At 43.8% G+C, this 22,613-nt stretch overlaps 1 protein-coding gene across 2 annotated transcripts in view; it reads left to right on the forward strand.

Annotated features, from left to right (window-relative positions):
* The window catches only part of LOC132237232 (glutathione S-transferase A2), a 29,664-nt gene that overhangs the window by 5,350 nt on the left and 1,701 nt on the right, over positions 1-22,613 (forward strand). The window contains exons 1-5 of one of the 2 annotated variants that reach the window (XM_059701425.1): positions 2,451-2,603; positions 10,966-11,072; positions 17,520-17,571; positions 18,588-18,720; positions 20,050-20,191. In XM_059701425.1, the coding sequence (XP_059557408.1) occupies positions 10,986-11,072; positions 17,520-17,571; positions 18,588-18,720; positions 20,050-20,191 (414 nt within the window). In that variant the 5' untranslated portion in view covers positions 2,451-2,603; positions 10,966-10,985. Of the gene's footprint in view, positions 1-2,450; positions 2,604-10,965; positions 11,073-17,519; positions 17,572-18,587; positions 18,721-20,049; positions 20,192-22,613 lie in introns of those variants that run through there. The other variant, XM_059701426.1, reaches the window with a different exon arrangement.

A 22,613-nucleotide genomic window follows, 5' to 3' on the forward strand; every position in this document is an offset into this window, starting at 1 on the left:
CATTAGTATCCTAGGGGTTGGGGAAATGATGAACAAGACAACAAACCCAAGCTCTGCTCTCTGTTGCCTTTCAGTCCATGACTCCCTGGCACATCAACGCTCTTCTACTTAATGTTCTGTGGAGCCCCTGGCTGAGCTTTCCCTGAGATCACTCAATGTTGCTCAGACCTGGACTTCCAAGGTACAGATTACATGTATAAATTATATGTTACTGAATGCATATAAAATCTTTTTTCTATTTTTCTGGCCTGTCACTGGGCCAGAGTGGCTGGATTAGGAGTGATTTCTAATTTTGGCCACATTCGTGGCTCCTAATGAACACCCTCCCTGAAAATCTGGGCTTTGGGCTTTGGCATATTGAGTTCTTCTCCCCACAAAGAGCTTCCCCATAGCGTGGGGAGGGAGCTGACAGACACACAGGGCTCCCTGTCTGTAGCTTCACTTCCACCTCGTCTGCTGTCTCCTTGCAACCAAAATGGCTTTCCTAAAATGCACATTTGAGTATCACCACCTTCTTTAAGTCCTTCAGTGAGTCCCATGACTGGGGATCCTTCCTCACATCCCTCTTCACCCCTTCCTTTCCACGTGGCCATGCTTAGCTCCTCACCTCAGTTGCTTCCCAGGGTGAGTCGGGCTCTCCTCTGTACCTTCCCACAGAGCCTCTAACAAAGCTGAATGCCACTGTGCCTCCACACTCTCCTGAGAGGGTGTGGTGTGCGGGCATGGCCGGGCGGCATCTCTACTGCTCCATCACAAATGGCCATAACACCTTGCACAACTCCACCCACAGCTTGATGACCTAAGGGTTTGAGTCTGGGCTTTGGGAATTCCTCAGAATTCCACACACACTCTCCTCTGCCTGACATCTGTATTCATTCACTCATGTCTTCATGGATGTATTCATATCATTCAAGTGCAACATAGGGATCTTGCATGGATTCTGATGCAAATAAGTTCACTGTAAAGAAACCCTCATGAGACAATGGATGAAATTGGAATGCTGAATATTTAATGAAATTAAGGGATTATAATTTTGAGTGTAATGAGAGAATAGTATTATTATGCTTAGAAAGAGTCCTTACCTGTTAGAGATTGGCATACTCAATTTCTGATAGATGGGTGATAGGCTGTATAGGAGTTGCTTCAAAATAATCCCATGGTTGTGCGAAAAGTAGGTTCCCATATATTAGTTTCTTGTGGTTGCTATAACAAATTACTAAAACTGAGGGACTTAAAACAGCAGAATGTATTCTTCACACTTTTGGAAGCCAGAAGTTCAAAGTGTTGTCTGGGCTGCACTTCCTCCAGAGCTTTAGGGGAGAACACTTTCCTGTCTCCTTCAGCCTCTGGTGGCTTTTTGCTTTCCTTGGCTCATGGTCACATCACTCCAATCTCTGCCTCTATCTTCACATCAACGCACCCTCTGTGTGTCTGTGTCTTCTCTTCTGTTGTACAGACACTCATCATTTGATTTGGGGCCCACCTGGGTAATCCAGGATGATGTCATCTCAGGTTCCCTCACTTAATTACACCTGCAAAGACCCTTTTTCTAAGTACGGTCACATTTACAGGCTCCAGGTATTTGGACATGGGTCTGTCTTTTTAGGAGGCCACCACCATGACCTCCCCACAACAGGGTACAGATCAACAACATTGTTGGCAATTCCAAAGCAGGGGAATGGGTATGTTGGGCTTTCTCTGCTTTCTATCATTCTCTCTATGGTTGTATTTGCTGGAAATATTCCATTTAATAATTTAAAAAACTATGTTATTTATTGAGCTATTATGTGCCAGGTACCATGCCTGGCACATAATAGCTCAATGAGGACATGACTGGAAACAAGATAAAAGCCCTACCTCCAAAACTTCACAGAGTTTGGGGAAAAATGATATTAAACATATAAGGTCAATAATGCTGTAGTGGCTCAAAGCAGAGTATTCCAAACAGAACAAATGGCTCGTGCAAAGGCCCAGCGGCTAGCAAGCCTGATATGAGCGTGGCATAGAGGAAAAGGTGTACTAACCAGGTTGCCAGATTTAGCAGAGAAAATACAGGATGCCCAGTTTAATGTGAATTTCAGATAAACAATAAATAATTTTTTAGAATAAGTGTGTCCCTTGTCTGAAATTCACATTTAATCAGGTGTCCTGTATTTTATCCAAAACCCAACAGAAAAGGTATTCCACCGTCAGCTTGCCCTTTACTGACCTCAGCTCCCTTTGCTGCTCACAGAAGAGGTTTATTATTTGCCTTAGTCCTTGCATCCAATTCATGCAAACCTCACAGCAAGCTCTTCAAAAAGCCATGCCCACTGATTGGCAGAGAGAGTTTCACAATCTGAAAAGTTTTGTTTAATCTTTTATTTGCTGACCTTGCGAAGGAACATATTAACAAGTCGTTTCATGATCCGAGGATGACTTGTCGTTTTTCTTCTTATTTGGCATTGATCCCATGGACTCTGAACATTGTGGGAGGGGATTTCCCTGATCTGGAAGCTTCCTCTTTCAGAGAGGAGGAGTTATTCAACGGTAAAAACCGCTGCTAAACACACAAGGAGGTGGCTGTGAGTTGCTGAGACAAGTGGGAGACGGATTTTAATAAGGTAAGTACTGGTTTTATAAACCTTCATATATGGCACCACATTCTCACAGTGAAGTCACCAAAACAATATATCAAAATGTGTCAGTAGTACAAGAAAATGTGTGTTTTAACAACAAATACACATCTATCAACAACTAAATCTAAAAATCAAGTGAGATTATTGAGAAAGCAGCTCAAATAGTTTAAAATGCTTGCCTGCAGAGAGCAGGAAAGGCGGGTGGAGCAGGAGATGTTGTTTCTCATTAGAAGCCCTTCAGTGCTCTGTAATTATTTTTAATTTTCATGGGACTCTGTCACGAAGAGTTGTACTGAACATCTGCCCTCTGCTAAATATTTTTAACTGCTCAACAACAACCAACACTTTTTAGAAAGTGCTCAGATTCCTGGCGCCGCCGGGGGAATTGAGAGCTGGGTTCTGTGATCACGGGTGACTGAGCCTAAAGGGGAAAGCCTGAAGAGCTGACCAGACCATGCAGTCCCGGTAAGAGAAGAAGCTTACAGAAACCAAGCCTTCCCCGTTTCCGCAGCCGGCGTTTGTTTGTTTTCACTGAATCCTGTTCATGGGATATTTCAGATACAGACACTCACCTGTGCTGAAGAGAGGGAGAGTGTGCAGAGGAGTGGAATCTGGGGAGAGACTGAGGAGAGAAGGGGGGCCGGGAGAGGTGGCAGTGAATTGAGTACTGAGACACCCCTGAGCCCAGGACTGGGGCAGCCATTCTCTCTGGAGAGTGAGACTCCTCCCTCCAGCCCCCAGGCAAGGAGCACAGCCACACCCAGATTCCACCCTGAACGAGATCAAGGATTAAAATAACCTGATCAGTCCCTGGGAGTTAACAGGGTCTGGCCTATAGAGGGATTTTCAATCCCAGCAACAACACAGCGCTGGTAACTAACTATTACACAGCCAGCTCTGGGCAGTGAACTTCCACTGGACAGAGAGGCCCTATAGCCTCACAGGCCAACCCCAGAACACTGCCACCCAGAGGCTGACCCACAAACTGACTCTGCTAAACACAAAATAAGGCAGTCTGGGAAACAAATACGGCCTGCTTTAAAATAAGGACTGTGGTTTACAACACAGAGGAACAGTGTATCGCAGGGAAACTCAACACTCTCCTGAATACCTGGCAGGTCTAAGGCGAGCCACACTGAAGAATAGAAGAACCGAAGGACCTTCACTACTGCAATTTTTTTTTCTTTTTTCACCTTTTAACTAAGAAACCAATTTTTTTTCTTATTTTTTCTTATTTTTTTCTTTTCTTTTTTTTTCTTCTTTTTCCATCACCTGATTTTACCCTTTTAATTACTACCTTCTTATTTTTAACCAGTATTATTACTGCTACCATTTTACCATTTTTTAAAGTGCCATTTTATTTTCTCTTTATTTTATTTTGGGATTAGTGTTCTCCATTCTATTTTCATCGTTATTGGTTGTTTCTAGTTTGCATTAATCTCCAGGGAGCTGTTGCTGGAATTTGTTGGGATTAGGGCGGTTCTATTGGAGTAACTGGGGGATAAGGGAGGCTAGGGGACTGTCTAGGGTGGGGGGGAAAAATGGACACATATGTAATACCCTTTGTAATACTTTAAGCAATAAAAAAATAAAATAAATAAAAAAATAAAAAATAAATAAAAATCAAGTGAATAAAAAATCTGATGAACAGAATAAACTGGTGATTATAATAGAATCAGGGGCATAGAAAGGGAGTGGACTGACTATTCTTGGGGGGGATAGGGGTGTGGGGGATGCAGGAAGAGACTGAACAAAAATCGTGCACCTATGGATGAGGACAGTGGGGGGAGGTGAGGGCAGAGGGTGGGGTGGGAAATGGGTGGAGGGGAGCTATGGGGGGAAAAAGAGGAACAACTGTAATAATCTGAACAATAAAGATTTAATTTTAAAAAAAAAGAAAAAAAAAGAAAATGTGTGTTTTATACTCACATTGTGCCTTCTTGGTGTGCTTAGGAACAGTTCAAGAGTTGTGCATTCTATTACTGTTGAATGCATCTTTATGAAAATGTGAAATAGAAGAATTTAGAAAGCGAGAGCATGAGCATTGTGGTGTGAGAAAAAGTAATAACATGAGAAGAAAAAAATGATAGCATTTTAGGCAATCTGAGAATCTGACCAGTGCAAGAGAGTATAGGTGTTTGTACTAAAGTTACTTTCTCTATTGAAAGAGTCAACGTGCAGCCATTGTGAATGGTAATACTGTAATACTATCGAGGCTGTGAAAGTTCAAAATTAAATTTATTATGATAGGATGAAATCAGTCTGAATGTCAGTGGAACTAGATTGCACTCAGTCTCTGCTGTGATTAGCTAACTGAGAAGTCCCGTGCGCTCTCTGGGGTTCATGGCTAGTCTAGCAAATGGCTGGAACAGGGTTCCCAAGTGTAGTGCTGTTAGCGTGTTGGGCTGGGTAATACGTTTGTGAGGAGGTGTCCTGTTCATTGTTCTATTTTTTTTTTTGCTTGTTTGTTGAAACATATTAAAGAAATGTGCATTTAATTAGTTTCAAGGAATGTACTTGACAATAGTGTTAACATATATTTTCTCAAATTTTCAAGCTTTACACCTTTAAGAAGCAGCAATGAGCATTTGTTTACAAGTTTTACAAGAAATCATCACTTCATCGATTCAGTCACCACAGTTAAGATTAATATTCTCACTTTTTCTCTTCATCTCACTCTGTACTTGCAGGAAGAACACAGAGTAGGGTAGAGTTCCATCCTGGTGCTATTTACAGTCTGTGGAGTTGAATGAGAGGTGAAAGTGGATAGAGAATTACTGCATTTTTGAAAACAACTTTATCTTGGAAAGATGACATAGATTTAACAGCCAACTGCAAAATCAACCATAAAGTATTTCCAACTAAATAGACAAAATAAGTGTCTTTTAGGAGAACGTGGTTAATGAAAAAAGCTGGATAACATGCAGAATGACTATGGGTGAATAAAATATTATTTGTTCTGGAACTCTGAGTCAAGAGATAGCTAGCTAGCTAGATAAATAGATTGACAAATAGATGATTGGCAGATGTAGACAATAGACAGATGATGGAGTATGGACAGATAGATGATGATGATGATGATAGATGATAGATAGATAGAATAGAATAGAATAGATAGATAGATAGATAGATAGATAGATAGACAGATAAAAGAAGACACATGTGCTAACCAATGTGTCCAAAGACTCACCCATCTCCCCGGAACTGGGAACAGGAGGGGACCTCCATTTATTAATTCCTATTAATGACTTTTATGTACATTTTCACATTTAATTTTCTCAATAGCCCTCAAAAGTACATATTACCTATCTCTATTTTTAGAAGAGAGAATTGGGGTGCAAATATTAAACAACCTGACCACTTTATGAACCTTACAAGGAAAGGAGTTGGGCTTTGTCTCTAACCATCTCTGTGCTAAGAAATGCCATGAGGGCTGTCTTGGAGCCTGCAAACCAGCCTCAATAAAGCCGGGACCTGTAGGAGGGTCGCTGGGACAGCGCTGCTGATTTCTAGGACTACAGCAAGGGACTAGCTCTCCCCTAATTGACACAAGACACTGACTCCAGCAATGGGACCCAACCTGATGTCTGTTGTCCCCCAGCAGTCTGTGACCCCTGAGGGCATGGAGCAGGCTTGGTTCCAGTGTTTAACCTTAGCAGGGTGTGACAAATGAGGGGTGTGACCTACTCAGGTTCTCATGTCTGCCCACCAGACTGTGACCAACGAGAGCAGGGACCAGTCCTGATTCTTGTCTTTCTCAGCTGACTCTGACCCTGAGGGCAAGGAGCTGGTCTGGTAACTGTGTCTACCACACACATGGCTCCCAGAGGGCTGACACCAGCTTCAGTCCTTCTGTGCCTTAAAGCAGCATATAATTAATTTTGGTTTTAGTCCAGTTTTATAAGTTAGTAACTGATAGATTTAGTCCTTTTGCATTTCTTGTGATAGTAAATCATTTGGATTTGATTTTGTTAAAAAACAACAAAAAACTCTGTGATGAGAACCACCCTGAGAGACTTAGCTCCTTTACTACGGAATTATCATAGGATATATTCCTTTCAAGGAATATAAGCTGACTTCCTTATTCAGGTGAAATATAGTGATGCTATATTCACTCATAGTTTTTTAGGATATCAATGCAAAGCAAGGCATGCACATATTAATATTTCTTCTTGTCAAACCACTAAAAATCAGGGAACAAAAAGGACCTTGTGAGTTCAATATTTTTCTCTTTCCCTCCTCTTTAACCATTAGCTGACTAATGGGTTCTGAATGGGAAAAATGAACAAAGGTCTCAGGAGAGAAGCACAAAGCCTGCCAAAGTGTTATGAAATCAGAAGATGAGTTCAAACTAGCCTAACAAAACATAGGAGAGTAGAGGTGGTGCTTTATCTGTTTAAACTTCAGTTTCCTTGTCTTTAAAATAGGATATTAGAAGCTGTTTCCTAGGGTCGTTGTAGAGGGTAGACACAGTAAGTAGATACAGTGGGGCCTTGACTTACGAGTTTAATTTGTTCGGAGACTGAGCTCATTAAGGAGCTCATTAACTCAAATTACTCTATCAGCTCAATGCAAAAAATCAGCTGAGAGACAGCTGGTATCTCAAAAAACTCATTAGTCGGGACACTCGTAAGTCAAGGCCCCACTGTACTGAGAATCAGGAACAAAGGTGTGCGACCTATAGCAAGTCGTTGACTATCTGGGGTTCTCATTTTCTGCTGACCAGGCAAACTTTCATGATAACTTTTGGCCCAGTCATATCAGGACATTGGGTACCTCCTATTTGGGAGGGGAAGAAAGTTGCTTTTAAGGAGGAGCTGTATGATAAAACATTACATAAGATAGAAATTATTTCTCTTTGTAACTTGATCCTCAATCAATGGAGGAGGGAGCTTAGTGAGAGGATTTGAGTCACTAAGCTCTGCGAATTCTAGTCCATAGCAAACACCTGCCACATGCTAATGCTAAATTCTCCTCTTCCTTCTGCTGAATCATTGCATCTCCATTTCCCACGATAAGAAAGTACAATAGACAAAACCTCCACTTATAAAACAGGTTGATTGCCCAGCCAGCATGGCTCAGTGGTGGAGCGTCAACCTAAGAACTAGGAGGTCACGGTTTGAACTAGGAGGTTGCGGGCTCAATCTCCAGTGTACGGCTTGCAGGAGGCCGCCAATCAAGTATTCTCGCTCATCATTGATGTTTCTACCTCTCTCTCCTCTCCCTTGCTCTCTGAGATCAATAAAAAAATATTTTAAAAACTAACAAACAAAAAACCCAAAACAGGTTGATTAAATATGTTTCCACAATAGTCTTTACTTTCTAAAGCTTAGATTCATGAATCTCATATCCACAATGTGTATATTAAAAACATTTTGGTATTAAAATTCAAGTCCACTCACTTTTTCAGAGATATATCCATTGGGTAAAGAGAAGTGTGTCTTTTGTCTCAAACTCCACAACAAAATTTTTCAGGAGAATTAATGTTTTCTAAACAGCACTTGGGATTTACAAACAAAATGCAACTGTTTCTCCCTAAGTCCTGGCTTTGCGATTCATGTTTTTATTTTATTTTTATTTTTGTAGAATTTCCATTCAGCCAGCCTTCCTGTGGTTCTGGATGATGTCTGTTTTGTCTTTTAGTTGTATTTTTGAAGTGGTTGTGCAAGGCAGCAATTTCAGATGTTTACCTATGCCGCCATCTTGGTTTTCGCTATTTTTTTTTTAATGTATTTCTTTATTGGTTTCAGAGATGAAGGGAGAAGGAGAGAGAGATAGAAACATCAATGATGAGAGAGAATCATTGATCGGCTGCCTCCTGCATGCCCCCCACTGGGGACCAAGCCCACAACCCAGGCATGTGCCCTTGGCCGGAATCGAACCTGGGACCCTTCAGTCCACAGGCTGACACTCTATCCACTGAGCCAAGCCAGCCAGGTCTACGATTCATGCCTTTAATGGATCCTGTGTGTTTCCATTCACACAATGATAGACCTAGTTGTGTCCCTTGTTGGAGCCATTGAGTTTCATTCTCAGGTTCCTGGCTATGTCCAGTTGCTATGCAGCCTGGGAAAGACCAGACACAACCAAACTATCTCCTCCTCTTATAATAACCAAGCAAGTGTGCAGACATGCACACATCTACACAAACAACAAACGTAACTGAAACTAAACTTCATGAAACAATGCTTATCTGCTGTTAATAGAATGCACTCTGGTATTTTCTATTTTTTTATTTCATTTTTTAAGTTGGTGGATACCACTTAACTCTGGAAGCCTCAGTATCTCCTACTGTAAAAGGAGAGTAATTACAGAATCCATCTCAGGTGATTTTTATAGGATTAAATGAAGATAAATAGGTGAGAGAATGTGCACTGTATGATAGGTGTTGAACAAATGTTTGTTCCATTCCATAGACTGTCAAGTTAATGCAGTAATATTAATTTTCTAGCTTATAAAACACACCAGGTATAGGTAAAATGTAGAATTCCAGAAAAGGTAAGGAATTAGCACCCTGTGTTTGTGGAAAGAATTAGGGTCTTTAGAGCTACAATTAAGTGAGTCTCTGCCATAATTTCAGCTTTTGAACAAATGCAGCATAAACTCCAAGGTGCTGGGGACTGACTCTGCTCCCTCCCTCTCCCTGTCAATGAAGTCCTCTGGTTTCAAGCTACCTCACAGGCTCCCAGGGCCCACACCTGGGTGGTTTCTGGCCCTGCCCTTTTTTAGTTCCTTTTTAGATTTCAATTTCCATTGTTGTGCCCAGATTTCAAAGTTCCCAAGACCCCCAGGGAGCCAGTCAGTCCGATGCAAAAGCAAAGAGTCATTTATTTCAAACCTAGGTTTGGCTCCCCTGCCACACTCACCGATGCAACAGTAAGCTCCAGTGGCCGAGAGGGAGAGAGGCCTGATGGGACAGGGGGTTTTAAAGGGGGGTGGAGTGAGGGCAGGAGAGGGGACTGTGGGCCCCGCCGATTGGCCAGGCACGAGTCGGTACAGGATGTGGTCATAGTGATGGAGTGCACTTCCCTTGATTATTATTGGTTAGTCCAGAGAAATCCTGGGTGTGGCTAGCAGCGGCTTCTTCCCGTGAGGAAGCACATGGCACCGTCCCAAAATGGAAGACCCAAGGCAAGATGGAGGGCGCACATGGCTCTGTCCCAAGATGGAGGACCCAAGGCAAGATGGAGGGCACAGTCCTTGCCCCGCTCCCGCTTGAACTCGCCACAAGGCAGGATGGCCCTCCCGCACAGCACCTGCAGCCGGCCTGCGGGCGGACCGGGACTCCGGAGCATCTGGGCGGCACAGGCCCAGCAAACGGGGTGCGGCCGGTGGAGCGGCCCAGCTCTGGAGGAGCGGCATCCACCCAGAGTAGGCCCGCACGGCGGCCTCCCCGAGCTAGGGAACGCGCCCCACTCCGCTGCCGCCGCCCGTTGCACTGGGGCCGGGGGTCCACGCGGCACGCGTGGGCCTGGTCCGGGGGGCAGCGGGCAGGCAGCAGCCCGCGCCAGGCTCCCACTGTGGGCCGGGGAGCCATGCCCGAGGCCGCCAGCGCAGGCCCCGGCTCCCCTGACCGGGCCCCGAGGGCCACATGGACCCCCGACCCCAGCTCGGGCAAGCAGGGAGCCGACCACGGGGGAAGGGAGGAAAGAGCCAGGCGGTGGGGCCTTCCGCTTCCACGACCTCCCCCGTGGTCGGCTGCGCCCGGCCCCACCCCCCCGGCCTGCCGCCGGCCACCACGCAGCAGGTCCGGACACTCGACCTGCTCCGGGGAGCCCAGGCCCCACGGCGGGCGCGGAGGGATCCCAGAGACCAGCGGCCAGACCCCTCCTCCCGCACTGCCCGGAGAGGCGGGCGGTGCGCCTTTCACCATCACTAGCTGGAGTATGATTGTGAATGTGTCATTTAACCTCTGTGCCTTGGTTTCATGTACTGAATAATGGGTATAATAACTAATTCATAGGGCTGTTAAGAGGATTAAAGATATAATGTGTCCAATGGGCCAGAATCATTAGGAGATTTTCAATAGTCATTACTTTTCTAATCCTTCCCCTCCCTATAACACCCACAAATACATCTTTACCACACACTTTCCTCCTATTGCCTGCCAAGTCAATCAGATATTACCCACTAGAGACATGACAATGGTTTGGAGCAATTTCCCAGGGCTGGCTACTGATGGGTGAGAAATCAGACCAAGAAAGACGTTCCAGGGACTCTTTCAACTCTGCCACGAATAGGGCAGATACTCCCTCAGCATTGTTGGTGTTCTTCTACCACACATCATAAAGTGAATGTTTGTGTTTCATTCATTCATTCATTCATTCATTCATTCATTCATGTTTAGAGAATTCAGGAGACTGCGTCATGGCTGGGAAGCCCAAGCTTCACTACTTCAATGCACGAGGCAGAATGGAGTCCATCCGGTGGCTCCTGGCTGCAGCTGGAGTTGAGGTGGGTTCTGAGTTCTGTCACCTTAAGTTGGATCTAAAATTGACTATATTGAAGTACTTTTGTTACTGGACACGGACTGGCCCGGAGAGGGTCTGCCTCAGGCCACAGTGTAGTGTGTGGGTTCTTGCCTTGGTGTAGGAAAGGTTTCACAACAGGAGTTCAGGTGATTTTGAGAGTACTGTAAATTTGTTTGCTTATTCATTTAACCTTTTAAAAGATGGGGCAGTGAAGCAAAGGAAGGACTTAGGGTAGAAGAAGCAACAGGAGAGAGGCTAGGGCTAGGCAGTGCTCTGCTTTGGCTCCTGAGAAACGTTAGAGGAAAGAAGTGAGCCAAGGCAGGGCTGCTGTTAGCTCACTTGGAAGTAAAGGTCACAGTGATAGAAGTGAGCCAAGGTGGGGATGGTTTTAGCTCACTGGGAAGTCAGAGGAAGGGGGCCTTGGAGACAGGATGAGGCGGTGAGCCTGCTGCTCTCCTAGTTGCAAGTCTCATGGAGACCCTTAGAGTTTCAGAGGAAGTAAAAAGTTCATGCCCAAGAAGGTGCATGGGTGTGCTCTAGAATGAGCCTGCACTTGTCTTTGTCCTGAGGGCTTCTTATCTATTTTTTTTTTTTCCTGTGGAGGAGAATCTTAGGGGAGGGCTTCATAGAATATTCATCAGCTTTCCAGTTGTGTTTTTAATATGTTGATGCATCCAAGTAAGTGTATAGGGACTTCGGGATTATTCTTTGGTCTGCTCTACTATTTTACTTTTTCTTGGGTCTGTCTGGTTCTAATGGGGTTTTTGTTATTTGTCCCCATGACTTCATCTGTCCTTGGGTTTGGCTGGCACAAATGGCATTAATTGGGTCTCTGTGTTCTATCTCCCGACCAGGTGATTTAAGCTACATATTCTCTGGTTAGGGAGAAGTATTAACCATTTGCTCCCAAGTGTCCTTGGTTAGGGAAGATAAGGTCTTGAGTTTCACTAGCTGTCCATAGTTGTTCAAATTGTTTGGCCTGGTTTAATGTTCTTATCTCAGTTTCCCTATTTCACTTTCCCAGGAATTTTCCTAGCTGCTTACTGTCCTGCCACACTTTCTCAGTAAGCTATAAGCTTTTTATTAGCTTCTGATAAGTTTTGCATTAAAACAAAAACTGCCAGTTATTAAGAGATGAACAGATTCAACCTAATGTATTATTAAAATTTCCTCTCACCCTGGCCAGTTGCTCATGGTTAGAGCAATGGCCCTCAAATTGAAAGATCACTGTTTGGATTCCTGGTCAAGGGCACATACCTGGGTTGCCAGTTCTATCCCTACCCCGGTCAGTGAGGGTGAGGGAGGCAACCAATCGATATGTCTCTCTCACATGAATGTTTCTCTTTCTATCTATCTATCTATCTATCTATCTATCTATCTATCTATCCATCTATCTCTGTCTCTATCTCTGTCTCTCTCTCTCTCTCTCTGTCTCACTCCTCCCTCCCTTCCACTCTCTCTATAAAGAAAAAAAAACTAATGGAAAAAATATCCTTGGGTGTGGATTAACAACAACAACTTCTTCTCATTAAGGAACATAAACAATTAAAATAACTTTAAGAAACTAATCACAATGTGTGGGCCTTATTTGGATTTGAATTTAAACACACTGTAATATATCATTTGTAACATTTATGCAACATTAAAAACATGAACATTGATTGAATATTGGATGATATTAAAGAATCATTGTTGACATAGGTAATACCCTTTGTAATACTTTAAGCAATAAAAAGAAAAAAAAAGAATCATTGTTGATGTTTTAAGTGTGATCATGTATTGTGGTTATTTTAAAAATAATTCTTATGTTTTAGAGGAACAGATTGAAGTATTTAAAAGTGAAATATATGATGTCTAGAATTGGCTTCAAATTATTACAAGAGCGGGAGAGTGTGTGCGCATAAACACGACATAGGGTTGGATTGAGTCAGTAATTATTGAAGCTGGGTGATGGGTACAGGAGGATAACTTTCTGTTTATTTTTATGCATGCTAGAAATTTCCATAATAAAGAGATAAAAATAAAATACTATTAGAAAATAAATGTAATTTAAGTTAAAGCCTAAACCAGAAATATGGGGAGAAGCAGACTGTAAGAAAATGTGTGTTAAAAGATTTAATGCACCCACTCAGCAACAATTTTGTTGAGCACCTTTCAGTACCAGCTTCTGTGCTAGGTTCTGGGGATACAGATGAACAGGACAGACAAGGTCCCTGCCCTCAGGAAGCTTATAGTCCAGTCAGGATGCAGACAAGTAAACAGGTGATTAAAAGAAGAATGGGAGGGTCTAGGAGCACAGCCAAGCACGTACAGTGTCAAAATACCAGATTCCCTGTGGAAAACTGTCATTTCTGTGGCACTGTGTTGAGCTCCACCACCTAGAGGGGGTCAATGAGAAACACACCTATCAGTCCAGATCAGAGGGCCCCAGCATCTCTATGGAACCCAGGTATTCCTGAGTAGGGAGTCATGGATTAATTCAGGGATCTGGTTCTTCAGGTAAGAGCAAAAAAGACGGTTTCAGGTGAGATAGCGTTGGGTGACAGGAGCTTCCCTTCCAGTGCTCACTTCTAGTGTTATCTCTCTGTAATAATGTGTACTTGAGCCTTGGTTTACACTTTCTTGATTGTTTCGTGAATGCATAGGAGTTTAGCTTGGTCCTTTCTCTATTTCATAACTAAAAAAGTGCTCAGAAATGCAAATAGTGCCACCCAGCTTTTTTTAAATATATATATACTAGAGGCCTGGTGCACAAAATTCGTGCACGGGAGGGGGGGTCCCCTCAGCCCAGCCTGAACCCTTTCCAATCCAGGATGCCTCAGGGGATGTCCGACTGCCGGTTCAGGCCTGATTCCCCAGGATCGGGCCTGAACTGGCAGTCGGACATCCCTCTCACAATCCTGGACCACTGGCTCCTAATTGCTCACCTGTCTGCCTGCCTGGTCACCCCTAACTGCCCCTACCCTTGCTGGCCTGATGGATCCTCACTGCCTCTGCGTGCCGGCCTGGTTGCCCCTGACTGTTCCCTGCTGCCAGCCAGGTAACCCCCAACTGCCACCCCCTGCTGGCCTGGTCGCCCCACACAGCCTGCTTGTTCAGTCATTTGGTCATCCCTCACTAACCCCCCTGCCAGCCTGGTTGTAAGCAGCCATCTTGTGAGGGCATGAGGATTAATTTGCATATTACCTCTTTATTATATAGGATACAAGTAGCCCAATGTTTTTGCTGTAGTTCAGACTTCAGCTTTGGGGTTCAGCACAGGAGGTGAGCAGCAGGTGATTCTGAGAGCATCCCAGGCTTCCTCTCCTCTATCCCAGCTTGACTGAAGAGGGTGTGGGGCAAGGAATGTAGGTCAACAACAGAGTGTATTTCACCAAGGTTAGATTGCTTTAAATTTAAAAAATAAAGGGAGAGGATGGTTAATATGAAAAGCAGTCATCTTTAAAACCTAATGACAACTTGTACTTATTGAGCACCTACTGTGCACCTGGTACTGTTCAAAGGCCTTTGCATAGCTAAATGAATTTATTTCCATCAACCTATAGCACAGGTAGCATATCTATACACATTTTATAAATGAGAATATAGACACAGGAAAGAGTCAGTAATTGCTCAAGTTCAAGAAAACAGTACATGAAAGAGGTGATATTCACATCCAGGAATCATATAAAAAACTAAATTTGTTGTTGTTTTTTGGTTAAAATTTAAAAACTAATTTGGGGGGTCCTTTCTTTAATTGGGAATTCTACCTTAGTGTGTGTCAGACTTTTCAAAAGAGAAAATTCTGAATGGAAAGAGTTCATGTCATAAATGAAAGACCAGAAGAAATCTCCAGAAAAAAACAAATTAAATGGAAGAAAGCAAACTTCTAGATATAGAGTTCAAAACAATGGTTATGAGATTGCTCAAGTATCTTAATGAGGGCTTCAAGGGACTTGGTGAGACTTTCAAGGATCTTTTTTTTTTTTTAATATATTTTATTGATTTTTTACAGAGAGGAAGGGAGAGAGACAGAGAGTCAGAAACATCAATGAGAGAGAAACACCAATCAGCTGCCTTCTGCACATCTCCTACTGGGGATGTGCCCACAACCCAGGTACATGCTCTTGACCGGAATCGAACCTGGGACCTTTCAGTCCGCAGGCCGATGCTCTATCCACTGAGCCAAACCGGTTTTGGCACTTTCAAGGATCTTAATGAGAATTTCAAGGAAATTAGTGAGAACATCAACTACCTGAATAAGGACCAGTCAAAAATTAAGCATACACTAACTGAAATAAAGAATAATTTACAGGGAGTCAATAGTAGAGCAGGGGATTCCAAGAATCAAATCAACAATTTGGAATATGAGGAAGCAACAAAACACTCAATTAGAAGAGAAAAAAAAAAAATAATAATAATAATCAACACTAATAAAAGAGAAAAATGGCAATTGGCATACGAGCTACCCTTTTCATTGGCTAATCAGGGCTATATGCAAATTAACTGCCAACTAAGATTGCCAACAAGATGGCGGTTAATTTGCATATGTAGGCACAATGCAGGGAGGCTAAAGGGAAAGCAGGAAGAAGCCCCCTGCCACTGACAGTGATCAGAAACCCAGGGGGGAGCTAAGAGCTGGGGGGCAGGGCAAAGGCGGCCCTGGGGCCGCCTTTGCCCTGCCCCCCAGCCATGATCAGAGAATCAGGTGCCTTTTACGCCCTGGCCAGTGATAGCAGGAAGTAGGGGTGGAGCCAGCGATGGGAGCTGGGCACGGTCGAAGCTGGCAGTCCCGGGAGCTAGGGGTCCCTTGCCTGGGCCTAAAGCGAAGCCCACGATCGCGGGGCCGCTGCAGCTGTGGGTCCCCGCTGCCCGGGCCGGACGCCTCAGCCAGAGGCGTTAGGCCTGGGCAGGGGTGGAGCCTGCAACTGCGGGGAGCTGGGGGTCCCCTGCCCAGGCCTGACACCTCTGCCGGAGGCCTCAGGCCTGGTCAAGGGGCCGATCCGGTGATTGGTGATTGGAGGGTGATGAGGGTCAACTCCTCTGGCCAAGGCATCAGGCCTGGGCGGGGCCAGAGCCAGTGATCTGGGGGAGATGGGGGTCCCCTGTCCAAGCCTGACACCTCTGGCGGAGGCGTCAGGCCTGGGCAAGGGGCAGAGCCAGCAATCGGAGGGTTCTGGGGGTCCCCTGCCCAGGCCTGACGCCTGGGCCAGAGGCATCAGGCCTGGGCTGGGGGCAGAACCAGTGATGGGGGGAAATGAGGGTCCCCTGCCCAGACCTGACGCCTCTGGCCCAGGCGTCAGGCTGGGCAAGGGGCTGATCCTGCGATTGGAAGGTGATGGGGGTCAACGCCTGAGGGCTCCCAGTATGTGAGAGGGGGCAGTCTGGGCTGAGGGACACTCCCCCCCCCCCCCCCACACACACACCCAGTGCACGAATTTCGTGCACCGGGCCCCTAGTAATAATAATAAATATGAAGATAGTTTAGGAGCCACTGGGACAACTTCAAGCATACCAACATTTATATTATGGGGGTGCCAGAAGAAGAGAGAGAGCAAGATATTAAAAACCTATCTGAAGAAATAATGAAAGAAAACTTCCCACTATCTGGTGAAAGAAATAGACTTACAAGTCCAGGAAGTGCAGAGAGTCCCAAACAGGCCCACACCAAGATACATCATAATTAAAATGCCAAGGGCTAAAGATAAAGAGAGAATTTTCAAAGCAGCATGAGAAAAGCAGTTAGATACCTAAAAATGAGCGCCCATATGACTGTCAGCTGCTTTCTCAACAGAAACTTTGCAGGCCAGAAGGGAATGGCAAGAAATATTCAAAGTAATGAAAGCAAGAACTTACAACCAAGATTACTCTACTCAGCAAAACTATCATTTAGAATTGAAGGTCAGAGTTTCATAGCATTACATGAAATATTGAAGGGTATTCTTTAAGATGGGGAGGAGGAGGAACAGGAGGAGGAGGGGGAGGAGGAAGAGGAAGAAGAAGGAGAAGAAGAAGAAGAAGAAGAAGAAGAAGAAGAAGAAGAAGAAGAAGAAGGCAATAAATACAAATGTATCAACAATTGTATCTAAAAATGAAAATAAACAAGGAATCTAATGAGCAAAATAAATCATGAATAAAATAAAACCAGAGGCTTGGAAACAGGGAATAGACTGACAAATCTCAGAGGTAAGGGGGGAGGGAGGGGAAACATTAACCAAAGATCTTTAAAAACCCCCACAAAGATCTTATATGCATATATGCATTACCTATGAACAATGACAATAGGTGGTGAAGGCTTGGGATGGAGCGGGAACTGGGTAGCGGGGGTCAATGGAGGGGGGGAAAAGGGAGAGTATCTGTAATACTCACAACAATGAAGTTGTTTTTTTTTTAAGTTCTATAATGCTGTGGAATGAATAACAAGAACTCCTTTACTGTTTCTGCTTTCCAGTTTGAAGAGCAATTTTTGGCAAGTCCAGAAGACTTGGAAAAGTTAAGAAATGGTAAGACTATGTATCTAAATTGCTGTGATGAAGGTATCTATAAAGTCAATAGTGAGGTTTGAACAACAAGCAATGCCTATTTGTGTGTATGGTGGGAGCTGGCAGGGGTGAGGGGTGGGGCGGGGATGGAGAGGAAGAAAAGTGGTTGAAGTGTAAGGATGGGGGTCCTTGAGCAGGTCTTATCACTCACTTAGGATACGAAGGGCTTGAACTCTCAGAGTATTTGCCAAGCAACCATCCCCTGTGAACTGGAATGCCCCCTCTTTGCTTCTCCTGCCTTTCTGCACCCACCATGAGTGAAGGTGTGTCTGCTCAGGACCCCATCTATCCACCAACACTCAAACACATGAATCAGGGTGAAGAGAGTAGAAATAAGCCCAGCAGTTGCCTTTGATCTGGCAGTTTTGACAAGACTCGGGCAGGTTTGACAAGGTAATATCCCAGTAGTGTTACAGACTCAGATAACAAGTTGGTATTGAATTAGTTGGAAGGCCACTTGACAGTATGAACAGGAAGATAAAGAGAAAGAGGCAGCAGCACTGGAGTCTGGAAAGCAGGGCCTGCCTGCACTCACTGACCAGTGCTGGAGTTTGAAGAGCACACAGAGCAGCTACATAGAAATCTCATTTAGAATTTGCCTTAATGCCACGAACCACACAAGACTTACTTCGGGAACTCCCCATTTGAAATGGCATCTGGCTGGTGGCCCTTGGCAGCCTCCCTCCAACTTCTTCCTAAATTATCCATGAAGATAAGTCAACTAAAAAACACAGGCACCTACTATGTATCTGGATGGGACGTGTAAAATATAAGTGAAATAATAAGTTAAAAAAATAAAAGGCAGATTGTGAAGAAAAAGGTTACAGGAAGTGGAAACTCAATACTATTTCTATTAAAATGTTACCAGGCCATAATTTTTTGCTTCCATTCATATCTTTAGTCATTTCAACAAACATCTTTTCATTCTATGGGTGTGAAGGCATTTCACTCTACTTTTTCTTTTCTTTTTTCAAAAGATGGGTCTTTGATGTTCCAGCAAGTGCCCATGGTGGAAATTGACGGGATGAAGCTGGCACAGACCAGAGCCATTCTCAACTACATTGCCGCCAAATACAACCTCTATGGGAAAGACATAAAGGAGAGAGCACTGTAGGTATTTTTTCTGTTTTTCATCAACAATTAATAACAATTTAGATTCTTCCTTGAATGAGCTGGATTGTGCCGGGGGATCATGACCAGCAGCAGCATGGGTCTTGGAGGTAAAGGCTGAGGTCCAGGCCAGCAGGGAGCATGAGGAGGAGGAATTCCACTTCTTAGAGAAGAAGATTCAGTCCATGGCTGTAGCACAGGCAGTGACAGAGGTTTCCAAACACTGGTGAACTATGAAGCCAGGAGGATGGTGGAGTCATGACTCCTGGTGTTCAGTCTAATTAAAGAAGAGGCTGAGGGAGGAGCTAATCTTCAAGTTCCATAAATTAAAGGAATAGTTACCAGGAACCCAATTTATCAGCCAGTTGTGTGGCCTGGCCACTTGACAAAGGTTGGTGCCCAAGATGCTATGGTTATCTGGAGCATTTTAATGTAAGTACTAAAGCAGCCAGATGTATTCAATACAACTACATCTGGGGAGGGGTCTCCTCCCTGTTGTGATGGGACCACATGGTTGAAACTAAAATCTTGTAAGGAACTATCTGACAGTTACCCAAAGCGTTAAACATAGATTTACCATGTCAGCACCTCCACTACTAAGCATGCATGTACCCAGAAGAATAAAAAATACATTCAAACTTGTACAAAAATCTTCATAATAACATTGTCCATAATATTCAAAAAGGGGAAACGACAAAAGTGTTCATCAACTGATGAATGGATGAGCAAAGTTTTGTATATCCATGAATGTAGTATTATTTGGCCATGAAGAGGAATGACAGTGGATAAGCCTTGAGAACATTAAGTTGCATAAAAGAAAGCAGACATCAAAGGCTCATGTTGTATGATGTCATTCAGATGAAGTGTTGAGAACATTTCTTTTCATAGAAACAGAAAGCAATTTTGGTTTTCAGGGGCTGGGGGATGGTAGGGTGGGGATGGAGGGGGGCAAACCCTAGGTAGCATCTCACTGGGTACTTGCAATGACTCCACCATTTCTCCATGCCTGTGACTCTGGACACCTCACTGATGTTCTCTGTCAGTATATTTGGTCATGGGCATAACAGAAATTTTAAATGTAGATATCCACCTTGATATGAAATGTTAAAATTTGGCGAATATCACAGCTGGAATGACTGGCATATAAAAATGTACCCAATGGAGTTGCCCTCCCCTGTTTCTCCATCATCTTACATTTTTAAACTTTAACATATAAGGCAGATAACAGTTGACAATTGGGTCATTTTTAAAAAGAAAAACCTCTTATAGGCAGCCCAGTTAGGCACAATAAAAACATATCTCCTGGGATATGCACTGGTTATCTTTCAGGATTGATATGTATTCAGAAGGTATGGCAGATTTGAATGAAATGATCCTGCATTTGCCACTATGCCCACCTGATCAAAAAGATGCCAAGATGACCCAGATCAGAGAGAGAACAACAAATCGTTATTTCCCAGCCTTTGAAAAGGTAAGTGGGCTGTTCAGTGTTTGGGGAACTGAGACTAGAGGACAAAGAGAACTGGTGTCTGGGCAGCCCTGGTCTTTGACCTTCACTTCCAGTGAGTCCTCCTGACTCTAATGGAGCCCCCTGACTCTCCCAGCCAATTATCAAAATCAGCTGTGGGGAGTATATGTGCCAGTTATACCCAAGTTATAATCTGTCAGCAAAATTTCTCTCTTTTTTTAACAAATATATTTTTACTGCTTTCAGAGTGGAAGGGAGAGGGAGAGAGAGATAGAAACATCAATGATGAGAAAAAATCATTGATTGACTGCCTCTGCACGACCCACACAGGGAATTGAGCCTGCAACCGGGACATGTGCCCTGACCATAATCCAACCATGACTTCCTGTTTCATAGGTCAGTGCTCAACCACTAAGCAACACCAGCTGAGCCAAAAGTTCAATTTACTAGGACCTGATTTAGATTCTCTATTTGATGGCATTTTATGGCCACATTTAGAGTGTGGGCTGTGGAAGGCTCTGGGAGTCAAACTAGCGATTGCAGTAGATTTGGCAGAACACCATGAAGGGGCTTTTCATCCAAGAGAAGCAAGAAGAAAGCAACTTATCAGAAAATATGCTGGCAACATGAATAGGAAACATGAGACCAATTGCCCAACAGTGTTTCTGGGATGGATGAGAAGAATCTAAACAGAGATGGGGGCAATGGGATGGAGAGGATGAGACAGATGAAAAGATGTTAAGGAACAAACAATCTACAAAATATATTGTAAGACTTTAGAGGAAAGCTATGCAAACTAAGGAAATAAAGTTCCATGATTTTGTATGTAGTGCAGACCATAAATTTTCCCTTTGAAGGTAAAAAAAGATTTCAAGATCCAAATTTCCTGAAATCAAACTAAATAAAAATTATGAACCAAAATAATGATTGTAAGGCTACAGGAAGCTTACATATAAAAAAGGCTTAACACTAACACTCTCATCTTTATAAAGCATTAAAAAGCACTTATGAAACATTCTTTCATTCTACAAATTGTAATTCATTACTTGTGTGATCGTCCATATTCAAAGAGCGAAAAATTTAATAGTAATCTAATAATACACCCTCCTGGGCCTTGTGGTGCTGAGAGTTTAGGGGACGTTCACTCAATGACAAGGTCAGTAGGCACTGCGGTTACTGATACTTTGAAATCAAGGAGCTCCATGATAACATCAGTTAAAAATGTATGTTACAAAATAGGGTTTTTTAAAAAATATACTTTTATTGATTTCAGAGAGGAAGGAACAGGGAGAGAGAGAGAGAAACATCAATGATGAGAGAGAATCATTGAATGGCTGCCTCCTGCACGCCCCCCACTGGGGATCGAGCCCGCAACCCGGGCATGTGCCCTTGACCAGAATCAAACCTGGGGCCCTTCAGTCTGCAGGCCAATGCTCTATCCACCAAGCCAAACCAGCTAGGGCACAAAATAGGTTTTGACCTTATCATATTCTTTACCAAATAATTATCCATTCTTTTATATGCATACACGATCTGAAAGTATATTTGCCAATTTGTTATTATGTTTAGTTGGTGGTGCTATGTGTGTTTATTCTCTTTATACTTTATGATTGCTGGAATCCTATCTAATAAAGACAGAATATGCAAATTGACCATCACATCATCACAAAGATGGTGGTGCCCGTAGCCACAAGATGGCGGTGCCCAGTCCCCTCAGCCCCGCCAGAGTCTCCCAGTCCTATCAGCCAAGCTGGGGAAGGTGCATGGCAGGTGCACAGCGTGGTTGGACCCGCCCTCAGCCCCCCAGCCGCCCAGGGCCACCCGAGGCTCAGGTAACCCGGAATGGTTGAAGCTTGCACTGCTGGCAGTGGCAGCAGCAGAGGTGTGATGAGGGCGTCACCTTCCCCTGATGGTCAGGTCATGTCCCACCCCTGAGGACTCCTAGACAGTGAGCAGGCCAGGCTGAGGGACCCCCGCCCCCCTCCCTCCAGTGCATGAATTTTCATGGACCAGGCCTCTAGTATTTTAATAAATATCATATATTTCCCCAAAACTTTTATTATGAAAATGTCATACATTCAGAATAATTAAACACATATGCACCCACCATGGGGATACAAACATTACTCTTTCATTATGTTTGCTTTATCATGAGTTTCTATCTCTCAGTCCCTCTCTCTATCAATCAGACATTGTTTTTGGATAAATTACAAAGTGTGTTTCAGGTATCACTGCAGTTCACATATAGACATTTCAGCAGCAGATCATAACATAGTGCAACCTAGGAGACAGAGCCCATATTGCCAGAGAGATGGTGAGTTCAAGTTGACCCAGGTTTGCATGAGGTTCCAAAGAGATAGATCAGGAAATGAGTAGAGGAGAAATGTAGGCTCTGATATAGTCTGCTTGGGATTGAAGAAGAATG

Source organism: Myotis daubentonii, chromosome 6 (genome assembly GCF_963259705.1).
Source record: "Myotis daubentonii chromosome 6, mMyoDau2.1, whole genome shotgun sequence".
Lineage (NCBI taxonomy): Eukaryota > Metazoa > Chordata > Mammalia > Chiroptera > Vespertilionidae > Myotis > Myotis daubentonii.